This window comes from Nothoprocta perdicaria, unplaced genomic scaffold (assembly GCF_003342845.1).
Source record: "Nothoprocta perdicaria isolate Ctin4 unplaced genomic scaffold, notPer1 scaffold_0, whole genome shotgun sequence".
Lineage (NCBI taxonomy): Eukaryota > Metazoa > Chordata > Aves > Tinamiformes > Tinamidae > Nothoprocta > Nothoprocta perdicaria.
The window spans coordinates 1,182,726-1,205,438 of NW_020454092.1; the positions used below are offsets into that span (position 1 = coordinate 1,182,726).

Here is a 22,713-nt window from a genome sequence, read left to right on the forward strand (position 1 = left end):
GTTTTTAACAATCTCGGGCAAACGTGAACACTGCAGCTGACAGCTGAATGTTACAAATGGGGCCTCATAAACAGGGCTCAACAATTTTGTTTAAGATCACAAGCTCCCAACACTTGAGCCACAAAAGAATGTCCATTAGCTGCTATAAAAGCAAAATTGGTAGGGCTTTGTGATGCAGCAGAGGGCCAGAAAGGCACACACAGGCTGACACACATCAGTTCACCGGAGCATAGTAAAAATTCTTTAATTTAAATAATTCCCACTCTTCTTTCTTCCTCTCACTAACATGAAATCATGTTTCATTTAAATTAAAAAATATTTTTTTCTGCTCTACACATAATCATGTTAATGTTTCAGGTTTTGCTCCAGCTGTGCTGGATACATAGCATCCATTATGATTTTATATTGAGAAAAAAAAATCTGTAGCTAGAGTTTTGTCTGACTGTTGTTCTCTCTAATCTTCTGCGCTATGTATGGCAAGTTACTAACTTTTCTGGGCTATCTTAACCGCAGAGATCTGGGAGCAAAGCAAATGGGATATAGTGGATATGCTTCTGTTATCATTATTAAACTTCACATGCTTTGCTATGTAGGCAATGCGTTTTATTTCTCTTAACTTGAAAGAGGTTTCTGTCTTATTGTTGCAATTTATTAAGGGCAAACAATCTAGGGCTTATAATAGGCCTGTAGGCAGAACAAAGCCCTTGTCAAATGGAAGGGTTGGCTGCTCAGCTGGGTAGCATGTAAATGTGCAAAAAGAACTGTTCTGTTCAAAGACACCAGACATGCTTTTTAAATAAAACATCTCATATAATTGAGAGTTGCCATTTAAGTGTTGTGCTGGAAATGTTCATTTAAAAATAAATTAATTTAACTGAAGAAGCAGAGTTGTAAGGTAATCTGGTAAACTCTCATGTTATAATAAGCAAAAAAAAAAAAAATCCTCATTTTTGCTGAGGTTTTTATTAGAGCCTGAACATTGTATATTCCTTAAAACGGCAGTTTATCATCACTTTACATCACTGTGTCATGCAAGTTGACTGCTGTATTCACCTGGCAATGCGAACTTTTTCCTATCACAGACATAATATTATTTTTGTTTTTAATACAAGAGGTCATTTTGCCTGTTGCTTTGACATATTATCAGGTCTCAAAAGCTACGACAATTTCTCACTCTGCAGCTCATTTAAAATTTCTCATTATGTGCTTCCTTGCAAGAGCTGAAATTAAAATGACAGATAAAGATAACAACATAATAGGCATTTTTCATGCATTGGCCCACTTGGGCACAGACAGTTCTTTTTTCCCCTCTTCTTTTGAAATGGATAATCAGGACAGTATCATCAATTAGATTTTTCACTTTAACTTTTCGTAATGTTTCCAGACTTGACTATTTGGCAAAGACAATTGGGACAGATTTCTTTATTTTTTCCTCTGGCCTAAAACCCAAAACCCCCCACTTCCCAAACTGTTACCACTGAAGAGTTTATTAAATGGCTGAAAAAGACAGCTGGTCCCACCATCTGTTAAAAATTTTCAGGGGCCAAATGAAACAGGTTACACCTTTAGCCATGCCAAGTCTTCCAATACCCCCTCCCTCTCACAGCCTGTGGAGGGCTAATCTGAATTTCACGCTCTGATTTTGCTATTGCTAATGTCTGAGCTTCTTATGTGCACTTCTCCTAGTTGCCTATATTACTTCTGCTGCGGTAACAAAAGCGACCCTCTCCTTTCAGCAAGCTCATTTGCAATCAACGGAATCCCGGCTCTACAGGCTCCTCAACAATAAGATACTGTACCTTGAAGGAAACCCACGGAGAACCTAATATCTGACTTTCTGAAGGAACAGAGAAAACCAGGGGTACATTTCTGTTGTTTTGCAGCCACTTTTCTATAAATGCTAATGGAAGTAATTCACATGTGCCAACAAAGAGAGAATCTGCAACACACTGCAGGTGTGAGGGGGCTGAAACAAAAGGGATGCTAACCCTAATGGTATTTCTTGTCATTAACAATTCTTTGATGTTCATACTCAAGGCTCTCTTTTATCTTGTAGTTTTTCAGCCATCTTTGCTAACATGCAGTGCAACTAAATCTTTTTTTTCCCCTAACCTTTAAAGACATCTGCAAAATGTTTATGCTAAGTTAGTTTCCATAGCATCTTTCTGTAACACACAGTGAAGTAAAATGAGATAAAGCTTGCCAGGTTATTATTAAAACATCAGTAAGTTCCTATCATTAAGTGAAAGGAGCAGATCAATAAAAAGAGGCTCTTAATGTTACTTTAATAAGGATGAGTTTCTTGTAGCAGGACTGTGGATTAACTTCAGTGTAATAGATGTGGTGTTCTTAAGATAGCCATTCGGCTGATAAGAAACAGTTTGTTTCACTTGCACTCATTAAAAAAAAAAAAAGAAGTACAAATATTTCAACTGTAAGATCAGTTAAGTTCCTATCCTAAAAAGCTTCTCACAATATTGCGTATTTAAGGACACTTTAATTTTCCAGAAGGGATTTCTCTACCACTAAGTGGGCAATGGCATTCAGTCAAGGCGCTGTAGGTGGAGTTGCTCCATATCCATCTGTCTTTCTGTGACTTACAGATGGAAAAACGCTGTGTCTTTTAAAATGTTCAGCTCAGTAGGATGACAGTGAAATGAACAATCAAGGCACAGAAGATGCCAGCCTGAACTACTGCACAGCACACCCAGCATTTCGCTCTCATCCCACCGCTCGTGTCCTGTTAGATCACATCCCATTTTATCACAGGCTGTCGCATTATTGTTGCAGCACGCTGGAATGTTAAACGAGTAACATAATCAACCGACACCAAGCTCCAAGTGCAGTTCAACTGTAAATCTGCACTGAGTCCAAAATGCCGGGGATGATGGTAGTACACTTATCAAAACATGAGTTTACAAAATTTGTCCTTTTGTCTTTCTTTCAAAATTTTATTTCTAACAGATCAATTTAATCAAATAAATTAATTCTCTGTCTGCATTTAGTATAGCACGTATCTTCGGACCCGGCGGTACATTTCCATCACACTAATCCCATATATCAACAATATAAAGAATGGCTGCTACATTCGTGTTTTTTCTTTTCTTTTACAGCTTATTTGCATCTTGAGGCATAAAAGCAAACTAAAACCAGTGTTGTTGATATACTGCCTTGCCCAAGTTTCAACTGTATGAAGTGAGAGACTGAATTGCCTCTCATTTCATCTACAGCTTTCAGCAGTCTCAGGAATTTGTATGGAAATTAGGGACTTTGGATAACAAGCAATTTTCTCAAATGAATAGTTGTTTTTTGGTTTTTGTCCTATGGCAGCATTGAGGACCGCTCATTCCTGGGCTGGTGGTAACCACAAACCACAAGTTTCTGTTTCAGAGCTGTTGCAGTCCCAGTCAGACAGAGGCCAGGCTGCCAGGGAAGGCTCTGTATCACTAACTCCGCCAGGTGCCTGGACTGTGTGCGGTCAGGAGCAGCAGCACCCACCCAAGAGCCCGGACAAAGCACGTGACAGAGTACGGCGAAGGTGGCACTTCCTGCTGCTCCGGCTGGGCGCAGGGCACTCGCACCCTGCCCCACCACGGTGCCCCCGGACCCGAGAGGATCCCTGCGCTGCCGCCGGCCCGGCCTCCCCCTCGCCCCGGCAGCCGGCTTCAGGCTGTGGAGCGGGCGAGGATGCCCCATACAGCAGTGCTGGCAGAGGCGCCAGGGAGGCCGCCCTCGCCCACTCCTTCCCGGCAGCACTGCCCTCCTGCCCAGGGGCAGCCCGAGGGCGGCTCAGCTCCACCGAGGCACCAGCATGAGACCTTCCAGCTAAACTCCCCTAGTGATGGGTCACAAATGGGGACTTGGACCTTCTGCAGGAGAATGCAAAAATCTTGGCCTACCGACTTTCCACCTCCATTTGCCAACTGTCCTAGAATATGCGATTAAATTGTGCAAAAATAATCTCTCTGCAACTTAGTTAAAAAATAACCTTGTCCAGAAGAATAAAGGAATTTAATGTATTGCTGGTCTGGTCAATAATATGTAATCTTGCTTCTGGAAACATAACTCCAAGATGTTTTTCCCACCTGCCTTTATCACTAGGAAGCATGACTGCTACAATGACCTTTTCCCTGATAACACAGACTACATATAGATTAATTGTTCTAACACATGTAATGAAACATTTTCCAGTAATTCTCAAGCAATCCGTTAATGTGGGCCACGGCAGCAGCCGGTGCGGGAAGGCTCTGAGCGCCCTTGCTGCAGGCTGTGGGCCTCGTCCTGTGGCAGCTCCCAGGGCCGGTCCCAGGAGACACGGAGCGTCTCCCTGAGCGTGCCTGGCCTGGGGGACGGCTCCGAGCCCCGCGCCCGTCCTGCCTCGCGCTGCTCCTGCCAGGCTGGAGCCGCCTCTCTGCCAAGCAGCGACCCTTTCTCTTAACTGAGTGACCGGTGGCAGCTCCTCCCAGGCAGAGCAGCCGTGATGAGCAGGCACACTACAAAACGTGTTTCCAGCACTAAGAGCCACATCTGACACCATTTCTAGTATTTGGTTGTCAGAATTAAAAAGTAGGGTGGATATGTTTATTACATGTCGTGCCTAGTATATGTACTGGAGCTAAACTTACTTAACTGTTCCTTATGGGATGGTACTTTTCTGTCCTCCAGCATTATTCCTAGCCAAATGTACTGTTAAGTATTTGGCTAACCAGAGATATTTAAAGATGCCAGAGTTTGTTTGTCTCCCAGGATTTTCTTCCCCTTTTGAGACAAAAAATAGCATTGAGAAGGAAGAATGTATGTGCCGATGTGTAGACCTTACTATCACAAAAGAAAAGTTCAGAACTTTTTAGCATCTATGTTAAGTGACATAAGATGACCAGTAGTTGCCTAGTACTGAAATTTTCAATGAAATTATGAAATTGAATTTTCCTAACATTAAATTATGTTAGGATCCTAGAAGGATACTTCTAGGAAGATGATCATGGAAGTGTCCAGTGTGGATTACTTCTTCTATCTGCCTCTGAAAAATTTGGTTCTGATTATTTTTATGAAAAAGTGTACCAACCTTTACGTCAATTGAACTTAGCAAACTCTACAGATTTATATAATTTATAGTCAAATTGTTTAAGCTCCAAAATAGCAAGGACTCCTTGGATGTCATGACAAGGGCCACTTTAAAGACCTCTAGTGACTCACAGCCTTTCCACCACTTTGAAAGTGAGGATGAGGGATGTCACCGTGGGGGAGAATTTAAGATAGCTGCAATTTACTCACACTCTAAGGTCCCTTTATGTTACAAGAACAACGTAAATGTTTAAGTGAGAAGCAAGTTTAAAATTACCAAATGAAAATGATCAATCTCCCAAAGCTCCCCGCCTGATTCCTGCTGGCACAGAGTTTTCAAGTAACCACAGCTGAAAAGTAGAAATTGTCCTCAGCAGGAATCTGTTCCTAGTACCATTATGGTCTATAGGGCAAATCTACTGAAATACCTTGTTCAACTTCATCCTTTTCTCTCTCATTTTCTCAAATGGGGTTGTTTTATTACACACTATCTAATATTTTTTTCTTCTGTGTAGCCAGTTCAAAGCATGATTTACATGCTTTGCTTTTATAAGTGATTAAGAACAGGTCATATTATGAACTATTAAATATATTAATATTTCCAGATAAGTGAAAATAAATAAATCAGAGTGATGCTTTAATAGTTTCAAAACCAAATGAGAAAATCTAAGCAATTCACATCAATATGCTCCTTCTGACTGTAACAAGCCAACATGCCTCCTGTACTCCTTCTCCCTGTTTCTTATGACATCCTACCAATCTATTTTTGAAATTATCTTTTTAAAATCCATTTTATTTTTGCATTTTAACTGCTATCCATTCCACCAACTCGTTATCAGTAGCACAGTGCTTTAATCAGGGCCAGTGAGAGGCTTTTTATCGCCTCACACAGATAAACGTTGCTGCTGGTCCTTTGCTCCTGGCTCTCAGGCTCCCTGTGCACTGCACGTGCTCCGTGTGATGCTCTCATGTAGGGCCAGCGCTGCAGGAAAGCTCCCGGCTCCTGCTGTAAGAAACTCCATTCCTAAATGGGGCCAGTTCTTGCCACTGGAGCAAGGAACCTTTGCTCTGCACTAACTGGCAGCTCTTTGGTCTCACCGAGTTCCTGCAAAGGCTTCTGAGCAGGCTTCCTCACAAAATACTACCTTTATTGCACAACCCTACTTTTGCACAACCCTACTTTTATCGCACAACCCAGCACAAATACTGCCTGAGCTAAATACAGTTCCTGGTGGGACAGACTGCCCAGCGCTGATGGCTGAACACTCACGATGCCTCCAGGACAGCTGCTCAGCACAACATGGTGACACCCCTTGCAGCGCCGAGTACGGCAAGATCTCCGAGATGCAGCCAGCAGCTCTGGCAGATGCAGTGTGATAGAGAAAGACGCTCCTGAGCACCGCAGCAGCGATGCACACCTGAATTTTGGAAGAAGCACTTCAGGTGACAGACATCTGAGCCACCTCCCTATTCATCTCTCTATTCACTCCCTCTTCAATCAGCTCAACAAATGCATCTTCCAAAGCGGCAACAAAAATTCATCTCTTCAGCCAATTACAGTGTACTCTAGACCAAACTCATGATATGATATTTAATAAGATGACTGTTCTGAAATAAAGGCACCCATATGCTCTAAAATGAAGCTGAGAAAAGGCGACTGAATGGGGTCTAAAAACACTCAAGAAAGAGGGGACAGGTTCTGAATGAACGCAGTGCACAGTCTGGCTTTCTGAACAGTTCTTAGCCAAGAAGTAGCAGGAATGAGAACATAGAACATTTTTTTTAAACAGTAACTGCAACATAAAAAAAAAAGATATTTAGCTCATTAGAAAAAAATACTACCAGATGTAGATAGTGATGCTGCATGTAACAAGAACACTGTATTTTACCCTTTCCATACAATTAAAGAGTGCTCCAAAATATGGTATGAAAGTTCTTTAAAGTCCATTACTGAGATTAATGCAAGCTTAACAACTAAGAAGAAAAAAAGATATCTAAGGACTGTTTGCATTTTCCTTGTGCTTCACTATTTAATGCTCTGAAGCTGCTCTTGTTACCTTGGGTCCCCCTTCAGCAAAGCACTAAATCATGTGCTGAAATTCCATTGATTTCAGTGGGACTTATGCTTTGGTGTAAGTGCATCACTGAATTATATATGATTTTTCACTGCACATTACTTCTACTTCACATTATTTCTACTTCAAATTAATAAAACTACTCCGAGTAATGCATCACTCGGTATAAGGTACTCAAGCTGCATTTTGGTGCTTTTGGCTTTTGGACAGGTGACATAATACCTGACTGGAAGCCTTACTACCACCTAGCAGAAAAAACTGATTAACTACACATAATAATGATATGCTTTGCATTAACACTAACACTTTATTTTCCCACAGTTTTCCAAAAGGAGGAATTGAACCACAAAGCACTCACATCATTAGAGTTCCCTATGATCTATGTCAGTATAAGAACACAAAAGATTATCTCACTCCTTTCAAGATAAGGTTATTTTCCATTCAGATATATTGCAATCAATTGACTAGAAGACTTCATGGATTATGAGAAAGAAAGAAAAGTTGCATGTTATTTTCCATGGATGCAGTATAATGAATACTCATTACATTTTGATGAAATGTAAAGAAACTGATCTGCATGCACACATCTGTGTTAGTTACTACTCACTGTATTAGTTACTACACTTATTTGTACTGTATTTTCTAGTATCATTAACTCATCTGCAGCTATTCACCAAGTCTCTCATGTTTAAGGAGTCCTTAAGTTGTAAAGGTTCTAAAACTCATGCTCGCATGTGTAGCAGTGGAGAATGACCAAAAAAACTCTTTCTCTTGCGGAATTTTAGTGTTTATTTTTGATCTTGTCACAAATCTAGGTGGAAAATGAGGCAAGAGTTGTTCTTTTTTTGAACAGCTGAATCCTCTCATCCTCATCTGCATGCCTTCACTACTGTGTTTTAGGAGAAATAAAGCTTGTATTGGACTACCATTTACTTCCATCATCTTTATGGATGTTCAAACTACACTTGCCCCTTATCTCCTCTGCCATCTCCTTGACCTGTGATGAAAAGGACACTGCAGGGAACTCCTGACAACAAGAAATACTGTAGCTCAAGAACAAGAGTGGACTGCACGGCCACAAGGAAGAAGGTTTGCTAGCACAGTTCTGGTAAACCTGCTCAAGAAGGGACAAAGACAAGCACAGGTCTCAAGTCTGTATCAAACACAGTCAAATTTAATCAGTATGGTTCCTTCAAAAAAGTGATTTTGAGATAATTAATAAGGTGGTGCATACATGTAAATTTGATTTCCAAGACTTTTTAGTAAGTGTTTGTTTGGAAAAGAAACAAAGAATTGTCACATTTAAAAATTGTGGCTCAGAAACAGAAGGTAAAGAGTATGACGAAACAGGCAGTCTTCCTCATGGAAAAATTTACCAGCAAAGTATTTGACATTGGAATTCGACAGGAAGTCATATATTGTTTCATTAATGATTTGGAAAACATTAAAAGTGAATAGAAAAAAATGCAGTTGACATTTTTTTTCCTATTACATACAAGAGGGCCATGGAAATACAGCAATCACTGGAGCACAGAGATAGAGGTTAGGAAAGAAATTAAATACTTGCATGGACAAGAATATTGAATCATAACTGGTTGTGTAGAGTGTAAAAACATCAAATGACATCTCTAAAACTGCTTTGCTTCTTATATTTGGAATCATTTTTTGAGTTAAACTTATGGTAAACTAATACTTTATAAGAAAAAAACATGAGGCAATTTTTGAGTTACACTTTCATCATTTGAGATTGTTTTACCCTCTACATTTTTGTAGTGTTAAAAGCCACACAAAGCACAGGAAGTTATAACACAAAATGTTCTAAATCAGTCTAACGAAACATAAAACATTTTGACTGTGACCCCATATGATGCTTCCAGACCAGTTCCTTGGTCATATTTTCCACACAGCTCTACGAGCAGTTGTGCTAGCACAACAGAAGGGATGGCACAGGGTGGGAACAGCAGCTGGCGGGGAGAGGGGACAAGGAGCCGGATCCGTATGAGCTAACCTTGCTGCTGAAGTGCGTCTGTGGCCAGTATCAACACATACAGATAGTGCTGCTCCCCTTTAGAGGTACTGCTTACAGAAATTCAGCTACATGGGACAATTTACATCTGCAAAAAACAGCCTACATTAGTGAAAGAAAGTTAATACTTGGAATTAATACATTATGTAAACACACATGCAAAAAGTTAATTGGAAGAGATTACCAGTTTGAAAATACTGTTACCAGCATTAATAAGTGAACAGAGTTTGTGAAGTTCAGCTCCAAGCAAAAGACACTCCTCTTGAGGAAGGAGATGGGGAACTAAGGGAACCTTCATCTTCAGGTATAGATTCAACAACTGACAATGATTTGTAGTACTCATCCTCTCCATCAAGCACTTTGATTTGGCTTGAAAGAAAACAAACAACATTGACTAATTTAAAAACAGTTTTCCATCAGTATCTTAAGGAATAGAAACTTCTCCGTGAATAAAAAATACTAATACAATAAAGAAAAATATGTATTGATTAGAAAGATGCAGCTTTTATAAATGTTCTTTACTTCTCTTTTCTTACTGTTACAATCTGAATGGTTCTGAGGATCTGCGGAAGGAAAAACAGTCCTTGTTTTTTAGGGCAACAGAAAGCTAGACCACATATTTGTATCAGCTGTGTACTTCAGCTAAGCATTGTAGCCTTTTTATTTGTGCATACTCCATAAAAAGGGTATGATTTAGATAGATGGATTGCTATTAATATGAGCCAACAATCACACAATCACACCATCAGTTTATGATGAAGCCTAATAGATATCAAGGGGCCTTCATTTTTCTGTGATGCAAGGTGAGTGCTGCAGTTTATGCTAGTGTTTTTGTTCCCTGATGAAAAAAACCCTTTTCCCCACATGAAAAAAAAAAAAAGGTGAGGGAAATCAAATAAATCAAAATTTGTACAGTCATGCAAAATTCTGGGCTTGACTCCTGATTCAAAGACTTGCTTTTCAGTCTTCAAAATATGAATGAAAAGCAGAGAATATAATATAGAAAATTCTATATATATAACTGCAACAGATGCTTTTGAAAGATCCAGCATCCTTCAGTTCTCTCTGACCCAGGTCATCGAGAAGTGAAATATTTTGGTGACGGTGCAGTAACCAGTTTTGTGAACTGCATTCAGTGATTTTTACCCATTCTACCTATTTCTAAGTGATAACTGCCTATGTGAGAACAGCAACTGCCTGCTGGCCTCGCCAGGCGGAGAAGCAGCAACTGCTGCTGGGGCAGAGCAGCCCCGTGTCAGCTCCTGGAAGGGGCTCCCGAGGCGGCCTGGCGCACGCTGCCAGCGCAGCGCTCCAGAGCTCCGGCGCTTCTCTGCACGCTCCAGGTGACAGGAGCTCAGTTTCGAAACCCTTCATCTGACACCTGTCATTAGTGTTAAATACATTTAACAACACAAAGAAGGCTAACTTTGGTTTTGTAGTAGTATGTTGAGAGTGCTGGGAAGCATATTTTGTTAGAATCAGTTCTAGTGTCTGCAGACAGCATTACATACAAGTTTTATATTTGTGTCTGCAGAAGATGTCCAATGTCAATGCACAGAGATATGTTAATTGTTTATTTTTAGAAACCTCTCTAGAAAGTTTTGCATATTCTGCAATATCACAAAGGACTACTTCTGTTTACAGTTGCTTAGAACTAAGAAGATAGATATTTACCCAAGTTTTCTTGGCTTCCTCTTGCTCCCTTGATATTCTAGAGTTCCCTGTGGAGAGGGCCAAGAACACACAGTCAAAGCAAAGCAGCAAGTCGTTAATTTTTAATTCAAAGTGATTTTGTGTTGAATGCAAGCAGATGCTGATAATATCAGAAGTCACAGCATAATTTTTTTGATCAAAGGGCTCAAGTGAGCCTGATGAAGCATGCATCTTGCTCGTCTTTGATAAACCACATCAATTATTCACCGTGAAGGCAGACATCCTGACATGAAAGCAACAGATAAAGAGCATAAGCACATGTTCAAGACGAGAGCAGAAGAACGTGGGGGTGGGGCTGGAGGGGCTGAAACAGGTATTAATAACAGAATTATTAACTGGAAACAAAGCCAGTAAAACAGCTTTATTGCCACTTTGAACTCACATTTAACTGGTTATAGTACATGTTGTCCTCAGGGCTATTCAGCATTTTGGGCTGCTGACATCGTCGACGAGGTGTTCTCAGCTTCTGTTCAAGACAGTTTTCTGAACCTATAGTAAGAAAATACAATTTAGTTTTAAGCTGTGCCAGGTGCAGTGAGTATCTTAGTGCATTTTAGTCTATAAACAGTGCTTTCCTCTGTCCTGTTTGGTCCTGGATTTAATAGCAAATCTGTCCCATTTGAAGTGAGTACACATAAACTTGGGATCCTTTTTTTCTGTTTTGATACTTAGTTCCAAACAGAGTTTTTAAAGAGAACTTCATTTCTACTTCTATAACATTGTTTTTTATTCTTCCACATACTTGTATCACACAGTTCCTCATTCCTTTCATTCTTTATCTTGGTATCTTCCACTATATAAGCAGGAAATGAGGTATATTGTGACTACCCAGGGATATATCATCCAGGAGCTGCAAGTCTGTTTTTCTAGAGTTGACAGTAATAAAGTCCTTCGACTGATGAGATTTAGTCTATTATCATCATTTTTATTATATAAATAAAGGCTACTTTTTTTGACATGAGTCTCTGTCTAATCAGAGTAATCGAGTCAGCTTGGAATTACACCTTCTTAATTTGTGATGTGCTGTAGACACAGTTGCTTAATCTGGATAGCAGAGTTTAAAGATGAAGGAAGTATTTTAGAAGGGATGGCTTCATCTTCATGGTAAAAATAAAAACTATTTTAATGACGATATGAAAAAAAGAGGGTTTGGTAGCACTGAAGAAAAAATACACAATACACAGAATACATCCCATATTGCAGAGAAAACTTGCTCCAAAGCAGGGGAGCAGCACAAAGCTCAAGCAGCACATGAGTTCCTTTAAGCACTTCAAAACTGAAGTCAACACAGCATGTGCAGAAGCAGTGGATCTTACATATCCACTTTTAAGATATGGCCTTAAGGAGAAGGCAATATTACAGGGGACGCTCTTACAGTTTCCTGCACACTCACGTTCACAGGCTGCAACTACAGTACTTCTCTGCAGTTACTGAGTGAGGTAAAGGAGGTGGTTGCACTTAGGCCTTTTCAGCCAAATGAGTGCTAGTCTAAGAGACTTTCTCTCTTATTTTTCCCCTCGCAGAGCCCAGCTTGGGAGCTCCATGCTTGCGCCCAGAGTGGGACAGTAGGGCCCTCGTCTCACACTCGCCATCACGTTCCCTCATAGCACCTGAGAGAGACCAAATGGCCACCAGGGAACTGGGTCTCAAATATACAAATAATTTTATAGAGAAAAGAGACAGATTTTTTTTCTCTAATAAAACAGAGTAACTTTTAAGTCATTTGCTCATAGTGCTTGCTAATTCTGAGGTCCCAGGTTTCATTTCTCTGCTTCCCAAGTTCAGGAAACCTCGGGGCTTTTTGCTCGGCAGACGGTGAGCGCTGCGCTGCCCCTTTGCTGCTCACCTGTACACGGCAAGGCATGCTGTTTCAGAGAACACGTCTTGAGACTCTGGGGAAATTAGATGCTCAAGTAATATCTAAGTTTTTAGATTTTTTTTTTTTTTTGTGTAATATTTAGATAGGATATGGGTGAAATTTCATTCCCTCTAAAACCCCCTCCTAACTATCTGCTATTTTCTATATGTTTGCTATGAAAATTATTCAGACAGGTCCTAGAGTTCTCTGTCCAGGATAACAGCACTGGCCATTTTTGCTAGCAATGATTTCAGTCTCAAGGCCCAGTGAGTTCTCTTTCACAGCAATGAAACTGTGCAGTAACTTCCTCAAATAATTTTCTTTTTTATTCTAGCAAAAGGCTAACATGAATAAAGTATCAGACAGAGCTCTACGTGACATCTCACACCTCTCTGCAGCTTGCCAAAAACAAATGCAAAGCACACAAATATGTGAAGTATTATAATACAATAACTATTCCTTTTTCCTTTCCCCAAATGCCGTTATGGCCTTCATGTAATTTTGCAAAACATTTATATGGGTATTCTTTGTTTTTAAAATGTCTTTCATTCATTATAATTCCGAGACGCTAACATTTTGCTTTAGCTTTTTATCCTGACACTTAATTATTTCTGCGTATTCCATGTGTGGTCTGCAGCTTGTGTCCTCCAAAGGAAACACCCTTTCAGTGGGTCCATTTGTCTTAGTGCAGTAGTATACTACACGAGCAGTACAAAATCTGGTAACATTTATCATAAACTACCATATCTGGAGAAAACTGTATTAACATGTGCTCAACACTCAGCAGCTGAATCGCAGCTTTAAACGGTGCTCCGAAATATTCTACTTTGATGACAAACTTAAGGCCACCAATGGGGAAAAAAAAAAACAAAAAAACCCACCACTTGTCATTTTAGTAACAATAGCAGGAGCACCAATATCATGAACAGAGTATTGTTTATATTGCACCCAAATTGCGCCAAGCACCTCTGATACACCCAAACTCCTATGTTTGCTGCAAATTTGGAGACCAGATGGGAGGGTAAGCATGTGCACGTCCTTCAGCAACCATATTTGATGCCAGATATTTGCCTTCCTTTTGTCTGGAAAAGGGCTTTTCCTGTGTAACACCAAGAGCAGAAATTCCTCAAGTAACAATGTTCTATTGGTAAAAACCTTGCTGCAGTGCAGAAATAACATAGAATAGGCACGATCCTTTCTACCAAGTGAGTGAGACCTGCTGATGTGGCAAGCAAAGGGGGAACTGAGGTTGTGGCACCTTTCTCCTCTCTGCACTTGAACCCAGCGCTGACACGCACGGGTTTGCTGGCTGCCACAGAGGCTTCCCCGAGGACAACCCAACATCAATGCTGTTCACAATGAAGGAGGTTAAAGGTTGGCAAATGGGTAGATCTGATGGACTATAAATACTTTATATTTATAACAGATGAAGCTTTTAGTTATTCCTCTGTTACCACTACCGGTCATCTTTTTTATTCCTCTGGTGCATAAGAACCCAAGATAATAGACCAGTGCCATGTAGTGCTCAGATGTATTGAAAATACATGTCTTTTCAGCTAAATGCAGAATTAAACTTTTGAGTTTTTCAGAACACAAGGTTACGCAATTGGAAAAACAGTGTCTCAAAGAGAGACTTAGAAAATATCATGGATGTTCTGCTGCGTATGAAGCAGATTGGGGGCAAAGCAGAGGAATACTCAACAAAAACAGGAAAAAAGGTGCTACTGCAGAATGCAAAGATATTTTGAAAAAGGTGTTGAAAACACTCTCAGAATGTTTTGAGAACAAAAACTAGAAATCCTGCCTTATAGTGAAAAACTAAGGAAGATCTACCAATCTATTTAATTTTTTCAAAAGAAAGTTAAGTGATGACATAAAGCAATTCTAAATTCCTGTAGAGAAGGAAACTTTCTGATTGTAGGTGGCTCTTCACTGTACAAACAAAGTTCTGAAATGTCTAATGGCTAGAAGTAGGAGAAAAGTTCAGACCAGAAATAAGGCACATAATGAAAGTGATCAGTCAGAAGAAAAAAATATTGAGCAATATGATGGAAACTCAAATCAAGATTGGAAGCTCTAAGAAAATATCTGCTTTACCTTAAGAAAAAGTCAAAGACTTTTCATTCAAAATATGAGATGGTTCACTTCTGCCTTAATATGAATTAATTTCTCTAGTGTGATCTTTATCAAGAATCTCAGTTTGCAAATCTCAGTTTGCAAAAGACTGCAGATTGATTTTTGGGATATATTTTCAACTTGGAGTTTCTATGCACCTCTTCTTTGCTACATTATGGCTGATAGAAATGCTTTTTTTTGCATGACCCAACACACCCAAAGTTAACACTTTACATGGTATCTTTTGTCTTGGAGAGGATTAGCGCAGTTCATATGCCTTATTTAGAGGATCTTTCTATTTAAAAATCCATCCTTTCAATAAGTAGCAAAGGATTCTTTCAGAAGTCATTGTAGTATTAAAAATTTGTGGACAGACATTGAGAACTCTTGAGAGGGGCAAAGAATCATGAGATTTTTCTCTCTGAAATTAACCTGAGATATTCATAAACTGTTCACGGCTAAGCCCTTGCTTCAGAAACCTATCAGTGCTGATAAGTTTGCCAAACATTGCTAATTCTTTCTACACAGGGATATCTGCAGAAGAAATGGTGATGAGGCAGCTACAACTGCATTTGTAATCTGCAGCTGCCGGTGGCTGAGCTGGTGTGACGCAAGCCTGGTGCGGCGCAGCGGCGGCACGAGGCCCTGCGTGGCGCCGCCTCCCCCTCAGCAGCAGCCCACACCAGGGCGCCCCACGAGACAGGCCGCGTTGCTCGCTCCCTTCCTGGAGGGACTCCCTTCCATGACAACACACAGCAAAGCATGAAACTGCATTACTTTGATTTTCTTTCTGAAATCTCCTACAAAAAGCAGACTGTCAAATGGATTAATCTTTTCTCTTTCCTGTAAGAGGTGAACACAAACATGACATTGCAAGGAAGGACACTTCTTGTCTGATCACTCAGACTTTGGGAGAACTATGGTACAAGGAGAAGAGGTAGTTTGATAAAGGGAAAGTAATGGGGCCATTTAGAGGATCATATTTATTATTAACCAAGTAAGCAAATAAAGTAGATTTATTGGTATGACCAAGGAAAAGTATGTGGATGATTTCCAATCTATAATATCAGATGAAACATGAAAGTGCAGTCCTTAATTATAAGCAAATATTAGCACAGACTCATGGGATCTCATCATAACATCTCAAGGTCTACATTCATGAAAATTTAAGCAATGTTTAAAATCATGTTAATTTGTTCTTTGTTTGTTTCTTTTCCTGCCAGTCTAATTTATTCCAAAAGACTTTGGTTCACAAGCCTGGATATATTGATCATGCCCATGTAAAAGCATTGTTATAGCCTGGGGAGAAGACTTTTGTGGAAAAACTTGTCTTTGTTCTCCTTTGATAATTTATATGTATTCTGATGTTTTCAAGCTTTTCCAATTTTGATTCATTTTTCAGGGCAGCAAGTTAACTTCACTTTTCCTCTTGAAGTCTTGTTCAAATGTAGAAATGACCTCACTGTCAGTGATGATATACATCCTCCTCCTGGACTGGATTCTAAATGGATAATTATGTGCAGCATGTTGACTTCAAGGAACAGTTAGATTTTCTGTGCAGTAAAAGGCTATTCAAACCGAAGACTCAAGAGGCTAGTGATTCTGATCACACTCATATCAGTGTTAAATGGGTGTGACTGAACTTCACTTATGTGGTAAAAAATAAAGCTGTAAATGAATCGGGCTTTGTCATTTTAATTATTCCAACTCTGTTTTAAAGGAGGGCATATACTAATGTCAGACCATGAATATTTGTAGAAATATGTTTTCTTTCCTCCCTCATTCCTGTGATTCTCTACATACCCACAATGTTTGTGCATGCCTACCTCACACCATGAATGCAAAATGGGAGTAAAATAAAAGCTTGCCTGAAAAGCAGAGTCTGGCAGTTAGACCCTGCTGAGTTCCTCCTGGGCCCGCTGGGCAGCCGTCGCCAAGGCAGTGAATGCAGAACTATCTTGCACATCTTTGTACCAAGCTGTGGGCACTCTGACTGTAGCCCAGGCACACATTAAGGGGTACCACCTGTACATCACCGCCTGTTAAGTGTTAGCAGCTATAAATGCATCAGAAACAAGCATAGGATAAGAGCTGTAATAAACAGAGCAAGCACCATGGCGCACTCTGGTAGCTTCACTAGGGAATAATGAAAGCTACCAGATCTATATGATGTGCTATAAATACCAGCTGTAGTACGGTAGTTCTGCAAGTATGCCGTAGGCTGGTCTATCTCTGAAAGACTTTCACCTCAATATGGGCCAAACCACACTGATGGACAACAACATGGGGCAGCAAAGAGCAAAAAGAAAGTTAGTTTGCTGACTTAGGCAATTAGGCATGTCTCTAGTATCCTTTCTCCTTCTGAGATTAATGGGAAGGGTAAGAGCAAACTGAAGGAAATGGAAATGGAAAAGAAAAAAAGAGAAGAAAAACGAAACAATCAAGGAAGATATTGAGAAACTATAAATGGAAGGAAAGGGAATAAATCACTATTAATGGTGCTACAATAGAGCCTAAGCTCTGACATCAAGGATTAATCTAGTGACATCAGTAGCCTGGAGGTAACCTGATATATTTAGTAGTATTAACTATCATCATTCTCTCCAAGTTACTTCACGCTTACACAGCAGTAACTTCAGAGTGCTACAAACCTTCGTTAAGGCCATCCACTCTTATGATAAATCTCTCCTGATACAATATGATGAGGAACCATCCTTGCCACCAAATTCCTTCACTTCCTTTCTATAGAAGAGTGTCAAAGAAGATACAGGGGCTAGTGCTCCTCATGATGCTAGCGACATGCAAGCATGGAAAGAACAATAAATGAGATGTTCTTTGAGGTGTCAGAAGGCCTCGGCCCTTATTTATTTTCACAGAATATCTTTCTGGAGCTCCACAAGAATGTTTCTAAAGGAAAAGAACTTAATTACTTTTGGAAAAAAATAATGCTTAGAAAGAGTGATTAATCCTAAACAAATCTTGCAATCAAGATCACATGCAATCAAAGCTTTTACTGGGATTCACTGGGTCAAAAAAAACCTTAATTATTTTCAGTATAAAGTACTTTGCAGTCTAAGTCTGTAGCTCTAAATATTCAGTGCACTCATTGAAAATGCATAGCAAAAAGTCCTATAAAGGAAAAAAATTTAGCGAAACAAAATCAAAGTTTGTGATCATCTCAGATCCTCCACACCAATGTGGTGAACTAGAATTGTGTTTATTCAGATGGAGCGTGTTCATAGTGCCAAGAGCCATAGACTGCTAGGGAAATTAGTGTAGCCTCTTTGATGTCATGTGCATCCCAGAATCTGTAACATACTGCTAAAACTGTGAGCACAGCCTTTTGTTTATAACTCTAAACAGAACCATTTGAAAACACACACTGAAAGAACTCGTAACAGAAGCAATGTATTTTCTTCCACCCAGTGATTCACTACTTATGGCTTCATTTTGGATACTGCAATTCTATGCAAAAGCATATGCTTTAGATTATGAAGCACACTAAGTAAATCATAAGTTTTTCGAGATGGTATGTAAAGGCTGGTTTTGCATCTGTTTGTTGCCAAAGACCCAGATGATACTGTAATTAGAACAACAAATATTTTATGTGAAATCAATCACTTAGCTGTCTCTGAACCCTGAGACAATGCCTTTTAGAAACACTTCGTTGGGAAACAAGCTCCATAAATAGTTATAATCTTGGCTTTTGTTATTTTTCTTCCTTCCAAGACAATTCCGATCTTTCACTATTTGTCAGTTCTTTCAGTTTCTATTGTGAATGATTTAAATGTAGAGGGAAAAGGCAGAGATTAAACAAAACATTGCAAAAACTAAACTGTCAAAGACCAACAGTGACAAGACTCAAACTTGTTAGCAAACAGTAAGCTCCTACAAGTATTGTTCTGAACACATCTTCCTATACACGCCGAATATCTGTCACCCCCTCACGTGTCCCACTCATAATAGCATCTAAAGCATATTCCAGAGGTATGGTAACTAGTCGACTAACTAGTCAAAGCCAAATAAGATTATAAAGCTACAACTTTAAGAATAATTTCACGTCCAACGACCCTGGACAACAGAAACTATTTTTGGACAATTAAGCAAATGTATCTGAAAATTATTTTTCTTCCCATCCTTATCTTTGTCCCAGGATCAAGTTTGGATGCTGCTTATTTGTTACTTCTTCAGATCTTTTCAGAGGAGATGGTTATTGTCAAAAAGCAGGCCATGTCAGGTACACTGAAATTACCACATCTCACAGCATATTTTCAGGTTTTAGGAGACCCGTCTGAGCAAACACCATCTGACCAGACACAGTCCTGTCCTTGTGATGCAAGCTCAGCCCAATAGTGTTATGTCCTAGTTAGAACTTGGTGGGCTGAGGTAGTTTGTTTATTTAGCAAAGGTAAGCAACTACTATGAGAAAAGCTCTTATAGGTGACAATATTATCCTTCTTTGTCTTCTATAGCAAAATCACATCTCATGTTAGAGGTCTGGGAAATTTTAAAAATTGCTTAGAAACAAAGGTATTTAAGAAATTCTTCACAAATACAACATCAACAATGGGATGACTCTATTTCTGTGCAATAAGAGGATGAATATTCCTTCAAAGAAGAGTCAGATTGATAATATAGTCAATCTGATTAATTATATAGCTTTGGGAAATTTAACATGCAAACCCTAAATATCATGACAGTATCATCAATTTCAATGATATTATGTAGAATACATTTGGACCTGCTAAGGCAGAAGGTTTTAAACTGCAGACTGTGGATTTCTCAAGAACTGCACATCACGTGCTAGCACGCCTCTGAAAACTCACTGGACACTTGGCACGGGCTCATCTTGCGGACTCTAGCTAAAAAAGCAAAGCATATGGGGGGAAAAGATGAAACAAACAGAAAACGTAAACATTGCGATTAGCTTTTAAAAATAAAAAGTCAAACATTCACTGCATTAGAGACCAATAACAAATCACAAATACCTTTCTAATACTGCCTTCCTACTGAGCCAACTGCTGAACTTGCCAAAAATGAATCATACGAATGGGAGGAGTTGCTCTGTGCAATCCAAAGTAGGACAGAGCCGCTCTGTAAGTTCACCCTCAGTTAGGATATGGCTCCTAGCATGCGGTGTTTCAGATGGCTGTCCCAGCATATCACCAGGATTCTTTTAAAGGTAATCCCTCACCTTCTTCCAAACTGTAATAATAGCATTTTTATTCCACATCCTCAGAGATTAAGCCACTTGATTGACTTTGAATTCTGGACACACTGGAAATTTGTATTAATTTAGCATAATGATAAGGCGCAATAAAGGCTCTGTGGAACCACAACAGCACAGTCTCCAAGGTTTTGTTCATTACAGAAACATAATTTGCATATCTAAAGGCTTGAAACCATGGGTCCATATTGATACAACTAGTAGCTCAAATTTGAGTGTAGCAGATTCAGCATATATTTCAAAGAATAAATGGTAGAAGCACAAGATAAAACTCTCAGTAGATTTCTTCATTAAGGAAGAAGGGTTTTTTTTCCTGAATTCAAGGTAGTTGGCAGCAATAACTCTTGAAGTAAATATTCAAGAAAGCTTAACTGAAAGAAGCAAAAATGCCACTAGTTTAAGTACGTGCTTCCCAATATTGCTACAGAGATTGGGTCTGACGTGTGAATGTTGGAAGTATGGAGCCTTGACCAGATGAAGGAGCCTAATGCTGCTGACCTACGCATGTTAAGTGCTAACAACCCATTCCTTCAAGGGGGGTGTTAATTGCTTCTGGGACTCCTAACATTAGACCTACAATTAGTGATGGTTCAGAACTGACTATAAATCAAATGCAGGCCAGTAAGTTCCCAGGGAATATTTTGAAAGGGAAACTGAAGAAGCACAAGCAAGCTACCCAGCCAATGACACGGAGTTAGAAACATAACAAGGACTGGAAAAAATCTTCAGACTTCAAAGATAAATGTATCTGGTGAAAGAGCACCTAGATGTTCTTCTCTTTCTAAAACTGAATGAGAAACTATTAGTAACTTATGCCCTGAATCACAGGTTGGACATGTATAGAAATGAGAGGCCCTTATTCAAGAGTTGAGAGCAGTGAGATCATTAACTTTTGTCCTGTTAAGATGTAAAGGTAGATGGGAGTTTCCAGGAGTAGGGAACTGTATTTAGAAAACAGGGAAAAGAGATTTGAAGAAAACTGAGGGAGCTCTGGAGAGAATTTGAACATTGGGATGCTCAAACCCAATAAAGCACTTTTAGGCCAAGTATCTCATGACACCTATTTGTATCAGCTGCAATTTGGGGAGTGCAAAGGACATAGAATGTACACTTCATCCAGTGCATCCCTCAAGCACTTAAAGAAAAACTAGACAAAGAACTTAACAGGCAGAGAGAGACATATATACTTATATCTGTGCATGTGCAAATAAAATGAGGTGACCTTCTGGTACTAGAGTGACTTGCTTATTGACAATACTTATTCTCTGAACTTCAGTATCCTGGCAGGGCACAGCTTGGCTTATCATGTCAGCTCATTGACATGATTGCATTCCACTTAATGTGGCCTTTTTGCATGAGACATTTTAAACTGTTAAATGCTACGAAATTAGTTGGAATTAGTATTTTTCTCATAAATAGGTGACTTACTCTGGTGACTTTGATGACACACTATTCCTCAGAGCTTAGTGAACCCTACCTTAGCAAAGTGAGTGGCAATTCTAGGTTCAAATCAAGGTATGACGAGGGCCTGAGGCTCTCCCTTTTCGGAAAACCAGCTCCTGTATCCCAGTGTAGGAAACCCAAATTTCCTGCCATTGCAGAAAACACAGGTCAAGAAAAAAACATTTGGGGAATTGACTTGGACAGGTTTTTCACTTCTTACCTTCTATGGGTCTGTGGGTTTTTCTTAGAACTTCTTTTGCAACTCTGGACTGTATTCTCAGTTGGCAATAAAATTACATCCCCCCTATAGAACTAGCTTTTCATACGATCTCATCAAATTCTGTCTGTGTCCATAACTCTCTACTTGGGTCTGTGGGTATGGCAGAGCACACAAAGCTGTGAATTAACACTTTATTAGTTACTGTGCACTAATTCCCAGTGGCAATTGGCTACAAAGGACCATTCAAAGTTAGAGCATGAATAAACCAGCGCTTTGCAAGTGCACCTGTTGCCATGCAATGTTACACAAAAATACCCAGGCCAGTTCCGATCCATCTGCCTTGGTGACCAGGCCAGCATAGCCATATTCACATAATTCTCTTCCATAACCCACTCTGCTTTTCAGTAGGACTAATTAGCTTAGGCACAGCACTGCACTCATCGAGCTACACTGCCTCCAGGAGCTGATTCATATCTAGCTCGAGCAATTCTGTAAAGTAATGGCATGAGCTGAGCAGCTGTATCGTAATTTTTTTATCATAACTTATTCTATACTAACTTTCCCTTGGAGAAAAACACTAACAATCAGCTTTACCACTGTGAATAGATTCATCAAAGTCTGCTACTGAAATAATGCCGTAATATTAATGACAATATCCTGTCATCAGTAGTGATGCTCCTATCTTAAAAATGCTAACATTGATGCATAACTTCACTACTAGAATTAGCTTCTGAAGCCAGCCACAACTCTAAGCATATAAACACATGGGAAAAAAAACCCACATTGATATTAATGAGGGTTAGAAAAATATGATTAAAATGGAAATGTATAATAGAATTTTAAACTTCTCCATTTAGTGAGGACTGTCTTTATTATTTCAATTACTAAAAGGTTCTAAAAAGTAAAAGACTAGGGGCAGAGAGAAATAAGCATTTCTCTTCATTTGTATAAAACATAATGAATCTAAAAAAT

General features: G+C 39.5%; 1 protein-coding gene across 2 annotated transcripts in view; it reads right to left on the bottom strand.

The window, feature by feature from the left end:
- Positions 1-8,378: 8,378 nt before the first annotated feature.
- Positions 8,379-22,713, bottom strand: part of MYO3B (myosin IIIB) — a 173,407-nt gene continuing 159,072 nt past the window's right edge. Inside the window, exons 34-37 of one of the 2 annotated variants that reach the window (XM_026046103.1) lie at positions 11,261-11,367; positions 10,840-10,886; positions 9,370-9,534; positions 8,379-9,253 (exon numbers count right to left, since the gene is read on the bottom strand). In XM_026046103.1, coding sequence (XP_025901888.1) covers positions 9,402-9,534; positions 10,840-10,886; positions 11,261-11,367 — 287 coding nt within the window. In that variant the 3' untranslated portion in view covers positions 8,379-9,253; positions 9,370-9,401. Of the gene's footprint in view, positions 9,535-10,839; positions 10,887-11,260; positions 11,368-22,713 lie in introns of both variants that reach the window. The other variant, XM_026046238.1, reaches the window with a different exon arrangement.